At 41.1% G+C, this 14,037-nt stretch overlaps 1 protein-coding gene across 1 annotated transcript in view; it reads right to left on the bottom strand.

Annotated features, from left to right (window-relative positions):
* Positions 1 to 14,037, bottom strand: part of rsbn1l (round spermatid basic protein 1 like) — a 40,980-nt gene that overhangs the window by 5,447 nt on the left and 21,496 nt on the right. The window contains exons 5-8 of the mRNA XM_087831178.1: positions 8,259 to 8,396; positions 7,026 to 7,168; positions 1,133 to 1,303; positions 864 to 972 (exon numbers count right to left, since the gene is read on the bottom strand). Coding sequence (XP_087687304.1) covers positions 864 to 972; positions 1,133 to 1,303; positions 7,026 to 7,168; positions 8,259 to 8,396 — 561 coding nt within the window. The remainder of the gene's footprint in view (positions 1 to 863; positions 973 to 1,132; positions 1,304 to 7,025; positions 7,169 to 8,258; positions 8,397 to 14,037) is intronic.

The following is a 14,037-nucleotide window of genomic DNA, read 5'->3' as shown; positions in this document are numbered from 1 at the left end:
TTTTTTAAAGAATTTGTATTTTTGTCTTTCTTTTTTTTTAAAAAACAGGTAAAAAAAAAAGAGCAGTGTGTTTGTTGTTTTAGGTGAAGTTAGATTATGGTAAAAATGATAATGATTGTTTTGGCAGTAATTCATTAACTATACTGCTCAAATATTTATTTCACTTTAAATAAACATTTATCTTACGGGGGATTTTTCTGAAATTAAAATAAAATTCACATGATACATAAATAAATATGAAAAAACAGTTGGTGATCACAGAGGACGTCTGGCAGGGACCTGGATCGAGACTAGTGATATTTGACATTTAATTCTTCCTCCACAGAAACACGTCTGCGGGTGCAGATGGACACAACAAGAAGCCTGGTTATTAATCACTTGGTGTGAGTTTCCTTCATTGATTTTGAAAAAAACAAATACCAGCAGCCAAAAAACAATCTGCATTTACAAGCAGCTAACTGTGAGGTGCAAAAGATCAGCATGGAAACAAACTAATCGAAAACTTCAAATTGCATCTGTGAACAGACTATTAAAGCTTATTGCTCGTTACTTAATAATCTAAGTAGCAAGGATTGCTAAGCAGATTAACCCGGTGAAATAAACTATTCTACATAAGCAAAAAATAAATACAGAAGAACTATAACTATAATTATTTACTATAGTAACACTTGTCTTTTCTTTTCTTAAGACAAACCTCTAGCTGAGGTTAAAATTGTCCACCGGGTGGCAGCATCCATCATCAGGTTTACACTCAGTTGATATTTTGGTAACACTGTATCCAATATGAGTTATTATAAAGGTCAATTTACTGGGAGTAATAGGAGTGAGTGAGCACAGGTGTGTGCGTGTGTGTAATATAACACCTGAGACAGCGGGGGTTCATGTAAGTCCAACTGCAGCCTCTGAACTACATAAGGGAAATCACCAGCGTGGAAACACACAACATCTTTGGTTACACGAGGAGGCTCCAAGCTGAAAACGAGCAAGGGGGGGAGGGAAGAGAGGAGGATTATATGATATCCGTCAGTGACTAAGCTGTGTAAATACAGAGCGTGTGTCACTTCCACATAGACGGCTGCTTGCAAAACTGTCTGACATTTACAGCGTGCGCTACTGTCGCTTCAACGCCTACCTTTCTACGGAGCATACGGCCTTCAGCACCCCCACGGCCGCTGTGGTTTGGCGCTCGAAACCCTGTCCGATGTGATCGGCGTGGGCTCGCGTCCGATCCTCGAACAGCATCTCTCTGGGCTCGCTGGTCCTGGGCAGGGACTGAAGCAGGTTCTTCACCTCATTTGCGGAGCTAAGAGAAAAAGCAGAGTGAAAAAGTAGAAAAACACAGCGTGCCCACACAGTTTGTGTTTCTCACCCCTGTCTGCTTCCCTGCTGTCTAAATAAAGAAGAAAATGACTAAAGGTGAGTGGGATGCTCACTCACCCAGGCTCTTTCTTTCCCGTCTGCTTTATAACAGCACAAAGAGACCTGCTGCTGTTGCTTTTGTATTATCAGCATCAGCTAAGACAGAAGCACCTACAATAACAAATCAATCAGCCACAGGGATACACAGAGCGATACTGCCTTTAAATGATTTGTAAATAAGATGGATTTTACCACAATCAGCAACGAGTATTTATCTCGTCTAGTCTAAATTTTAAATGTTCAAATCCTGCCTGTCAAAGCGTTTACAACATATAATAAAGTAATAAAGACTGCTTTGTTTTTGGCTTTAAGGGGAAATAAATACAACAAAAATAATGAAATAAATAGATAAGCGATTCAAACATTGAACCACAATTTTGCAATTGGTGCCTCTGTAACAGCCAGCGCTGATGTCATGTTATACTTCGTTCCTCATTAGTTGGCAAAGCTATGACTTGGCCTAGATGCTTGCAGGTCAAATTTAAGACCTTTTTAATAACACTTAGAACAAAATTTTACACCAAACTTCACATCAAAAGTGAAAAATATGTTCTCTCCAAGTCAACTCATTAATGTCAGTTCAAAAGGAAGAGTAAGATAAAGTATTTAGTCTGTTACAGTAACATGTGTTTATTAAATATATATATGTTTGAAATTCCCTTAACAGCAGTGAAGTTTGCTCTGTTTAACAAGCAGGAACAATTGTTATTTGTGAGCCATTTGTCATGAAAGTCACATCTTTCCTTTTCTAATGAGCACGCTGGCTAACAAAGCCGTCATCATAGTCGTCCCCAGTGTTTCCATCAGTGTGTGCAAGACGGGCAGCAGGCCAGGCCTAAGCACTGGGGGAATTTTTGTTTATTTTAGTTTGCATTCATTTTCTGGGGAAAATCTTTAATTGGCATCACCACAAACTGTCCGTACACATATAAAAATATCCTGAAAGCTTTAGGTGAACAGGTGATCAATTACATCATGCTATCTAATTCTTTAGAGACCAAATAAATAAATAAATAAATAAATAAATCAAGTCAAATATTTAAGATCCAATCAAATTTAAGATATTTTAAGGACCCATAGACATCTTATCCAGTGTAGCTGGATCTAATCTAAAAATCCTTATCCTTGATCCACATGCTGGAATTTTTGTGCACAAACAGACCTCATATATTCTGCGTCAATAACTGTCATAAATGAAAAGGTGCTTCAACGAAGCATTAGTGTAAGAGTATGGACACATTTGCACTCGGCTTATAGCACGCTTTTTATTTTTCATATTGTTTCCTGTTACCGATTTGTTTGTTTTTCAATTGAACTAGACAGGTTACAGGTCACATTAAATGTGGGACACATTTTGAAATGATTTATTGTAGTCTCATTTTTAATAATCACAAAAATCTGGCATTTTATACACATCCACTGTATAACTCAACTATTAAGCCAGAACTTGGAAACTTCACAGCCTGAGGGTGAGCCGATGTAAACTTAACGAACAAGCAGGCGTGTTTGTTTTAAAAAGACTTACAACAACAAACAGATCCCTAAAAACTGCGCGTTATTTAATGAAAGTGTCAGCGCTCACAGTTAGGTAGTCAATACGTTTAATGTTTGATAGAAGCAGGATGAAAAAGGCGCGTTTCAGCCTGTGGCTTCAGTGAGAGTTTCTGAAACATTTGTGGGTGTAACCCTCATCAAAGCACCATTCATGCTCAGTCTGGTTTCCACACCACACAGAATTTACCCATGTATTAATAACTCCTCCACTTTGATACATAACACACATATTAACAGTATAAAATACTGCAGATAATTTACATATTTGAGGTCATTTTATAAATGTAAGGATTTATTGCACTTCTCCGATTCACATGCAAGATGTAGTATGAACCAAAAGATGAAAGATAAAACAACAAACCCACAATGCGTCTAAACAATTACTGCAGGCCTTCAACAAATATGTCAGATTTTCTAGCTCCGGATGCCCCCCCCCCCAAATCTAATCATTTTATTCAATTCAGTTTTATTTATATAGCGCCAGATCACAACAATAGTTGCCTCATGATGCTTTATGGTTCCATGTTTGCTGCTGGCATAATGCCTGTTTACAAATAAGTGTGAAAAATTGTAGATCTACAACATCCTCTCGCATTTCAAAAAAAAGAAGAAGAAGAGAAAAAGCCCAAAAAACACAAGCTGCGTTTCAAGCAGTGTAACGGCAAAAGCTAGACGATGTACACATATGAAGTCTGCGCTTGGCTTCATGTGTGCAGACTGAAGAGCTGTGAAGGAAAAGCATAGAAATGAGCCGTGCTGCCAAACAATAGAAGTACTGCAGTCAGCTCACTGCTGGATCAGTGACTCACACTGGAGCTGCAGTCAAATTCAAACAAGAGTATAAACACGCACAGAGTTTGCGAGAGACTCCTTCGAGAGAGTAACACACACACACACACACGCACGCACACAAGCTTCGAAACTACCCGTGCTGAATGCTGAATTGTGCGTTCATTCATTCAGAGATAAGAGGAGAGAGGCATGAGCTGGTGGAAGAGGAAGAAAGAAGCAGGGGAAAATAGTGCAGAGAGTGGATGGGGGTAGATGAAAAACACACACACACACACACACACACACACACACACGGAGAGCTCAGTGTGTCTGAGCTGACTGCAGGCTGACAGTAATAAATGTAAAACCAGGAAAGCTGGTAAGTGAAACTGTGAAAAGGGAGAGCGTAAAGGCAAGAGTGCTGAATGTGCACATCTTTGAAGCCTACCATCCGCTGCAAATCTTTAACTACATGTGAGGTCGTGTTATTCTCCCACCGTGTCTGCTGGTAGTGTGCACCAAAATGTCAGGAGAGATTCCTGCGCCTTTATTGCCAGTTAAAGCAGGACTGAGGGGTAGATGAGTAGAAGAGGGCGCAAGGAGATAATAGGGCTGATGGGATAAAGAAGGAGGGAGGTGGGGAGTATGTGGATATAAAGGGAGAAAGCAATGGAGGAAAGAAATGCTCTCTGAACATACAAAAGCTGTTTTTTGTGTGTGTTGATTATATTGATTTTTGGCCAGGTTCTGCATTTAAAACTCAATTTAGCCCCAAAGTAATATGTGCCAAATGAAATTCATCGACAAAAGCACACAAATGTTGTTAATGGTTATGTAACTCTATTACTTAATACTTTGAAAAATGTAGATAATACTGGAATATATGATATATTAATAATTGGGATACCATGTTTGAAAACTGATCATTTGTTATATTCTCTAGTGGTTTATTTATTGATTTATTTGGGGCATTTTAAGTCTTTATTTGACAGGAAAGTGAAGGGAAATGAAGGGACTGGTGGGTTGCCTTTTCAACCAGGTGAGGTTGACAAAGCAAAACCGATCAGGAACATGTATACAAAATCTAATAAAATATGAAAAAACAAAGGTAAAAGTTAATCTGGAGTAAAATGCAATAAAAAAAAAAACTAAAACAATTTCAACTACACAACAAAAGCACAAATACAGATCAAAATGCAGTAAATGTGGTACTAAATGTAGTAAAAACAGCTCAGTAAATATCAGTGTAAGTATAGTAGACAGCGCAGAGCACATAAAGTGTGAAGTGCTTGAAATAAAAGGTTAACGTCACGTTAACATCGTTTTTTCTTTCAGAAGCGTTCCACCTCTGTCTCTTCGTTGCTAAGCTTTGCGGGTTTGATCAGTTCACGCTGGCTGTCACGCTCACATCACATTCTTCTTCGATCCTCTGTCTTTCTTCAAAATGGTGCTGGCCCCGGCTGCTGCTGCCGCTTCTACTATGCAATTACAGTAAATCTGTGTGAGCGTGGCGCCCTTTCACTAAGAGCTGAAATATTTTGGTTTATTTTCATCATCTGACCACTATAATCAAGCTGAATTCTCAGACTGAGAGGCTCAGCGCTGTCAGAAAGGCACACAGTTTGACCTTTCCACTGAAACTACTGAGAAATAAAAAGCAGTGCCGCGAAGAGACGCTGCTCATGCGCCAGCAGCCTTCCTCCAAACAGCGCAAGGCCAAACTGCAGCCAAGGACTCGCTGCAAACATCACGTCCTCCTCTCCTCCTCACTACTTCTCCGTATTTCTTTTGACATGCTTTCTTTTTTGATGTCTCTTTTCTTATTCACACACTGACAGACATGAAAAACACCTGGGCTCCTGAGAACAGCAGCATGTGAAGTCCGCAATAAATCAACTTCAAGCAGAAAACAGAGGTCAAGAAGAAGTGGAAAACAGACTGTAATAGAAACTATCTGTGGAGGTAGCATGAGGGCAAGGACAGAGAAATGAGGCCGGAGCTGCAAGGCGGGTGAAAGATTGAGAAATTTCCTACATGCAAGTCTGGTTTTATTTTTTATTTCCATTAACTGAAAGGTTTCATTTGCCCCCCTCCAACATGTACTTTTAGCTTTACTAACTTTGGTCTAAACCCAGTGCACCATGAAAAGACAAAACATATTAATGTGTACCATAATGTAGGAAATTTGGTGCAAACACAAATTAAAAAGCAGGCACACTTAACCTAATAATTAAAAATAGGACATCTATGAACTAAAGCAGCGGTCCCCAACCTTTTTTGCGCCACGGACCGGTTTATGCCTGACAATATTTTCACGGACCGGCCTTTAAGGTGTCGCGGATAAATACAACAAAATAAAACTAGTACCGGTACGAAAAAAAGAAGATTTATTCATAACACACGTGAAAAGACCCAGGGACACCGAGTTAACGATAAAAACGGTAACAAAATAACGCTGAAAACCAATAAAAACCCTGAAAACGATACATTTCACACCTGAGCCTCAACTCTCGTGGCCCGGTACCAAACGACTCACGGACCGGTACCGGTCCGAGGCCCGGGGATTGGGGACCGCTGAACTAAAGGACTAAAGCTTCTAATAAAAGTGCGCTTAGTTGAAATCGGCGTGAAATCACAGACTTCTTCCAACTGTAAACAACATTAACAAATAAAGAATCATCATCTTATCAACTGACTCATCTCTTAAGCAAAAAATCAACCAACCAACTGATGCCATCGCTAATGACCTGAGACATGAGAGAGAAATAAATGAAGCAAGGCAGGAATGTGTGTGATGTGCATTGTCCCACGTTTGGCTGGCTGCCATGTGAAGTGGTGTCTGATGTAACGATGATCTCATCCTAGCGGTGAGCCACATACCGCTCCCATTCACACACACACACACACACACAAGTGTTCTCTCTCATGGTCTCGCTCGCAGACATCATGCATTATGAGGCAGAGGCCGTGTTTGAGCAGCAGCGGCACAGGCAAGCAGAGAGGAGGGTAATCGTCTCATCTGGAGCAGCTCGGCTTCAACAAAGCTGCACGCTGCTTCAGATTGGAACACTTTTTTAGCCTATAATCAGTCCTCATGGGCAGAACGGAGGGTACAGAGGCAAGCTGGCTCAATAAGTTACACAAACACACACCACAGAGGCTTGTAAACAACATTCATAAAGAGCGAAATCCCTCCTAATTCCATCTGTCTCACTGAACTGGAAACGTGAGTTGGCCTTATTTGTGTGCGTCTGCCGTCTGCCGTTCTCCGCTGGACTCACCGTTTTCTTTTAAAAGGAGACTTTGGTATATCAGCTACAGGTATCATCTGCTCTCCTGGTCTGACCCACATTATAGGACCGTCGTCGCTCTCTGTGGGACTCATCAGCCTCAGACTGGAAAACGTTCCCCATGGAAGAGTCCTCTGGAGCCAGACAGACAAGGAGGAAAAGAAGGAGGAGGGAAAGTGAAGACACAAGGGAATAAAAATCAAAGCATCGCCTTTTTAGTCGGCACCCAATTCATCAAGTGTTTTATTTATCTCGTGTGCAGAAACTGCTCCCCTGGCAAAACTTGTCACTGGCACCCAGGATGATTCGGAGGGTGCTGAATCTGAGCCAAAGCCGTTCATAAACAGGAAACGCCAGAGGATGTGCGTCTTTTGATATTCAGCGTGCGACGCCACTCCTCCGCAGCGCGGAGAAGCAGGAGATTTGAAGTCTCAACACAGAACAGCAAACAGAAGACGAGCCTGTCACTCCTGCATTTAAGGGACAGCAGTGAGTAAACGCAGCGTTTCGGTGGTCTGCTCCTGCAGACAGAAACAACTTCCTGGACTAAAACAGGGAGCTGCGTCAATCGCTTGACACGCCTCTCATTTTCCAGCCACCGCTGAGAGTTTAGGTGTTTTGTCTTGCAGTATTCTCCATCTGCTCGGTTTGGTGTTTCCAAATGATCAGCGGTGCAAATGCGTCAAAATAGTCTAGTTATTGAATGCAATATGAGACCATACATGTGGTACTAGGAAGTAAATAAGTGGAGTAAATAAATCCTACTTTAGAGTTCAGGGATCACACTATGTCAGCCAGCTGAACATCGTCACACAACAGCTTGACTAAGCGTGCACAATTTTACTAGAACAGATGATGTTTTCTTGGAACAAATAGTAGCACATTATGAAAATGAATGCTTTTAGAGCATGAGGCAATGAGCGATTAATAAGGATGTCCCAAGAGGATACTAAGGATGAGTATCTGGGCCGACCCAACAAAGTTTTAATGGCTCTCTTCTGGCTAAAACAAAGCAGATTAAAATCCAGTTCCTATAGTGTCGGCTACTTTTTTCTAAAAGGCATTTCACTGCATTCAGTTCAGGTCGGGACAAACATTTTGCGGACTCACTTCCTTAACCAGTTCAAGCTCAAATCTTTCAAAATCTTATCTGCTTGTTTGAATCCTTCTGTCACTTTTTCCATTCAGTCATTCTGTCTTTGTCAGGATTACTGCCAGACTCACCTTGAGGAAAGGTGACTCTTCCAGCATGCTGAGGAATTCTGGGAAATAATTGCCGACCTCCTCGTCCACAGCTCCCACCAGGCTAATCTGTCTCATGGCCCCAGCTCTGTATGTGCCATGACTGTAGGTTTTCTTCACCTGCAGCGGGAATATAACAAACACACGCACATACTCTGTGTTATGGTGAAGTGAGGTCGATTCCTGCTGCATAATTAATCATAAAGTGGGAGTTCAGTTCAATCATCTAAAATCCTCAGTGTTTAGCTAGAAGCATGCAAAAGCTAATATTTAACATTCTCTTTCGTGTTGTGCACAGACAGAGGTATTATAACGATAATCGAATTTCAAAACAAGTTTCCCTGGCAAACTGTAAATCACAGCTTTATTATTTCTCATCCAAAGGAGTGCAGTTCAAACAAACCATTTTCAATGTGATACACACCCACTGTTTATCATTTCTCTCACTCTAACAATAAACATATCCATGCACAGTGATAAATAGAAACTAATAGTCAATAATCATCATCTGGGAAAGTTGTAGCACCTTCAACAAGCTCATTAAAGACCTCCCACTGTTGTAACAGGGGCTAGAGCAGCGTTCCCCAACCCCCGGACCACAGACCGGTACTAGTCCATGAGTCCTTTGGTGTTAAATTTATGGTTTTCAGGTTTTTTTTCTTTTAATCAGTTTTTATCTTTATTTTTTTTAATCGTTTTTATTATTAAATATGTTTCCCTGCATCATTTCTCGTGTGTTATTATTAAGTCCTTTTATTTTTGGTACCGGTACAGGTTTTATTTTGTTGTTTTTAACCGCGACACCTTAAAGGCCGGTCCATGAAAATATTGTCGGACATAAACCGGTCCGTGGCGCAAAAAGTTCCTTTTTTGAGTTCCTTTTTAACATACAACAGTTACCTGGTGACCAGTCCTACTAAAGAGCATTTCACCCACTTGTTTTGTTTTAATACCTTTTTTAAACACCTAAAATAATTTAACAATTTTTGTGGAGGGAATTGATTGTGGTTATTTCCAGCTTGGTATAGTTTCCTGCTGGACTCTACTAGGGTAACTCTGTATGGTCTATAGTTAAAACAAACATGAATGGGTGCCAGTTTAGCTCACAGGTGGAGCAGGTGACCATATGCCACAAGCCCAAATGCTTCAAATCCAAGGCTGTGTGCTACGTGTCTTCCCCCAGTCCCCCTCTCTCCCTACTTTCCAGTCTGCTCTCCACTGCACTCTGATAAAAGCATAAAGCTCCAAAAACTACTTGTTCATCATAAACTGGGTATTAGTGCAGCCACTTAGTTCATCCACTACGTGAAATAAACCATTTAACTTCCTTTAAGCCAGCTTTTCCCTGATTGGTTGCCACTTGCAAACAGAAGGTGTGAAGAACAGGTGGGTGGGACTTCTGTGCTCAAAGCCAGACCATTTGCCAGACACTATATTAGGCATATAGTGTCTGGCAAAGACATCATAAACAGCTAAAAGTGATAAACAAATGACAGGAAGCAAAATAATATAATGGTCCCTTTCTCCATCCTACAGCAAATGTTATATGATGATATTATTTATATAAAATATAATATTATTCATGCCAATTTGGGAACACACGAAAATCTGAATTGGAGGCAGAGATCCGCATAGAAGCTGTGCATCATTACTGGGTGTCAAAATAGACACTGTGTGTGTGTTGGTGCCTTCTTTTGATGTTTCTGCTCCAGTGATGTGACTCAACGCTGTTTGCTGCTTTTCACTTGGCTGACAGAGCATCGCGCCTGTGCGACTGTGTGTCTCTAACCCGCCTCTCATACCCTTGGCCCTCAGCAGTGCCTTTTGTGTGTGCATGTGCGCGCAGTACGTGCAGCATGTGGCCTGCATGCGGTACTCTTGGCTGATCGCGATGCATGTGTGTCTGTGCGCATGCCAAATCCTTGGCTGCACGCCTCCAGTGAGTCACCACTTGACAACGAGGCAGAGATAAAGGGAGAGAGAAGGGAAGAGAGGCAGACCAGAGGGAGGAGAGAGACCGAGAGAGAGAGGATACACAAGAGAGAAAGGATGAGGGGAAGAGACAGATGGAGAGAAAAATGTGTAAAGAAGAGGAAGAGAAAGTTTGGGAAGACAAGCTGTGAAATGAAAGTGAGACAAAAAAAATGAGAAAAATATCTAACTGTGACTCAGATGAAGATCAGAGCACATTGTAGGATTAATAAATGCAGAAATCTTCGTAATTCCAAAGGGTCGAAGAAAAAAAAAAGGAGGGGGGGGTGTTGATGAGGAGAGATGAATGAAGGTTTGAAAAGATGGGAGGAGGGAAGTGAAGGGGAAGTAATGAAGATGGAAGCACTAAATTGTAAAAGGACTGAAGGGGAGGGTGTTTAGCAGCTCCCAGGTGCCTTTTTATATGTAAGGTACCAGATCCCCAACAGTAGCTTAGAAGACTGTGAATGCTGGCGGCTTCAGTATGTAGAACATGTTTTTTACTCAGTAAAGGAAACAACATGTCTACCTTAACAATTATTTGTAAATTGGTCCAAACACTTGTGATGAACACCTGTTTACAGCTTTTAATTCTATATTAAACTAGCAAAAATAAATCAGTGTATCATCCGTAGTCATGCCGAGCCACGTGGCTGTTTGTTCACGGTTTAATATCCTCATAAGATGACACAGGCTAAAAGCTTGACATACTGACTCCATAAATACATATAAAGACAACTTTAAATAGTCTCACTGAGTCAGTGGCCTAGTTACACAGAGGGGGATGTGTTGATTCCAACACCATCGGGCTTGCAAGTAATTCCTGGCTTCCACAATGTTTCTTAGCCACAGTGTGTGCATGTATTTCTGTAGTGTGTGTGTGTATGTGTGTGTGTGTGTTCAATTTTCTACATGATTATAAGTGTTTGCGCTTATGAGTCTCTATTTTTGTGCGTGTGTGTTTACACGTGCGTAACTTAACACCTGACTAAACCCCCATGTTGTTTGCAAAGACAATATTCTCTCACTATCACAAGAGGATTATTAGGAAACGCGACCTGTGACTTAAATGAACAGATAAATTTAACACCCACTGGTACTGACACACACACACACCTTTTCTATTTTACGTGAAGGCAAACAGAAGGAAACAGGAAATTTGACAGACTTCCTCTGAGCTACAGTGTTCAAGATGCTCCATCCCTTTCTCTTCTCTGCGTACGTGTTTGTAAACACTGACTTCACTTGGTGTTTTACTCGCCTTACCCATTTTTACCCCCTCTCGTCTCCGTCAGCCTCTCCATCTCCTCCTCTGCCTCCTTCCTTCATAACGCTAACATCCCTGGTGGGAAGCCTATTAGATCAATCCTCTCTCCTTCCTGCTCTCCTTTCCGCCTCTGGTTCCCTCACTTGTTAATTCTGTAACAAGCTTCCCTTTCCTTCATCAACTCATCTTTGACCTTCTCCTGCTGAGTTCATGTCATACCATCATCTTACTAATCTGTCCAACCTCTCCCTGACCCCCGCGTATCTCTTAAATTCTTTTCTCCCTCTCATCCAATTCTCTCGCTGATCATTATGTCCAGCCAGACTGCAGAGTGCTAAGTTTATTAGTCTATTTCCGTACATGCGTCACAACAAAGCTTCTGGCTGCTGACTGGTGCCTCAAACACAATTGGACATGCTTCTCTTTAACAATCTCCCACTTGGCTCGGCTACAAAGAGAGAGACGTGAATGAATGCACATCCACACTTCAATTAAAAATAATGTAATGGTCCCTTTCCGCCTCCTTTGTTATTGCTGATGAATTCTTGTAAGTTAAAGTGACACCACACTGATGCTAAGCCAACATCTAGGTACACTGTGGAGGCTGAGCGTGGCAGTGTTTCCTTCAGGTCAGTGAGCATCAAAAGCCTGGCGCAAGGTGCCTACACAGGATGAGGCTTTAGCTAGAATCAGATGAGCTACAGATGCCGATAACCGGTATTCGATGTAGCTATAGGATTCTCAATTTAGAGATTTGAATAATCAGGGTTTTTTTGGGTTTTTTTTGTTTGGTTGTTTTTTTTAATATGAGAAAAATAAACCATCTTAGCCTAGGGGCACAACATATCTCTCAAAAAGAAAGCACCTAGAGAAATATCTATGTTAGTCTAAGCACAGCAGCTGGACTCGTGTCTCGTGTGACTGTTAATATAGGCAAAAATAACAAAAAAAATAATTTGTGTTTGTGGTGTATTTTCCGAGAATAAATGATCTCAGCTCGTTTGTTTACCATCCTTCTCACTCGCAGAGTTCTTATCGTGCTTCACCTATTTATTGCAGGTTTAGCAAATGTGTCACAACTTTTCATACTAAATTGTCACCTAATTTATTCACGCTAGTCTCAATTTAGCCTACTGTGGAGGTCAGAGGACCTCAGCAAATAGAGAGAAGAAAACACACTGTCATCCTGTCTTTTCAGTTACGATGACTCATTTTACTGAAGTCTGTGGCTAAGTCAAGAAGCTATTGAAATATAGTAAAAAGCTGATGGTGTAGTCAATGTGAAACACCTACAAACTGCTGTTAACATCCTCTATGCAATATTGGGTCCCAGGCAGGTCCAGAGAGTCACATTGGAAAAATGTGCATTACCCAACTAGTTGGGAGCTACTGGCAGAGCGGTAGTAAAACTTCAAAAAGTGTGACATAATCCAGTAATAGAGAAAATTCAACTTCCAACTAAAAGTTGTGCCTTGACTCTACTCCCAGCACATATCAAAAGGAGCAATGTTTACTTTGAAGACAAATAGTTTCTGGTTTGTGTCATACTTTTCAGTTTTACTACAGCTCGGAGAGTACCTGGTGAGTAATAGCGGTAGAACAGAGACTACCAGCAGCCTCCTGCAACTACTCACCAGCGGGTTGTGGAATACGACTTAGAGAGCTCAGCTAAATGGTAGTATTGTCCTGAAAGACTGGGCTCGCCACTCAGACAAACCCTCAGCAATGATATAGGATTTTTGACTCCCCCCCACAAAGTCTCGTCTTTTCAAACTGTTGCAACATCTTCCTCTGTATAATCGGAATTTCTGAGCTTTTGTCCAGTATTTGCTTTGAACTATACAGTATTTGTTTGCATTAAGTTGTAAGCTGCCCTTACTTACTTACTGTACAGTCTCTTATTTTATATATTCTTTACTTTTGTGTGAATCTGCAAGCTCCATCTGCCTGTCACTTTGATGCTCAATTTTCCTAATGAAGGACAATAAAGGATATTTCTATTCTAGTCAATGAGTTTACACATTTATAAAGTACTGGGCTTCTTTTTCCCCCCACTCTGACCCATAAACCTGCTGGCTTTTACTTCATTTACATATGAGGCATTGCTGTGAATGTTTCTCTGCAGTGATAAAGCATTAACACAAGCACATTATGAGCACAGATTAATAAAATATTAAAAAGCTACATTCTGCTGTTTTGCCTCGCTTTAATCTTTTGACGACGTACCGGCATCATTGCTCTCAGTGACTAAAAGGAGAAAGACCAAATTACCTCAGCGTCCTAGCACACCACGTATTGACTGTTGGGCTGTACTTGCCCTGAGAAAATGGAGAGCTGTAATCTTCCATAATTCTTACCGGTACTGAAAATGGCTTTAGACAGGTGCTGAATACAAAATACAGGCACGCAGCCTGAGCAGCAGCAAAGCAACTTCGGTGCCTGCGGTCACATTGTGAGCATAACAAACATCCTCTCTTACACGCTGTTCATTATCAATTGCTATAGGTACGCAAGTAACTTCGT

Source organism: Neolamprologus brichardi, chromosome 17 (genome assembly GCF_056152115.1).
Source record: "Neolamprologus brichardi isolate AB-2024 chromosome 17, ASM5615211v1, whole genome shotgun sequence".
Classification (NCBI taxonomy): domain Eukaryota; kingdom Metazoa; phylum Chordata; class Actinopteri; order Cichliformes; family Cichlidae; genus Neolamprologus; species Neolamprologus brichardi.
This window is presented reverse-complemented; position numbering and strand designations above follow the sequence as displayed.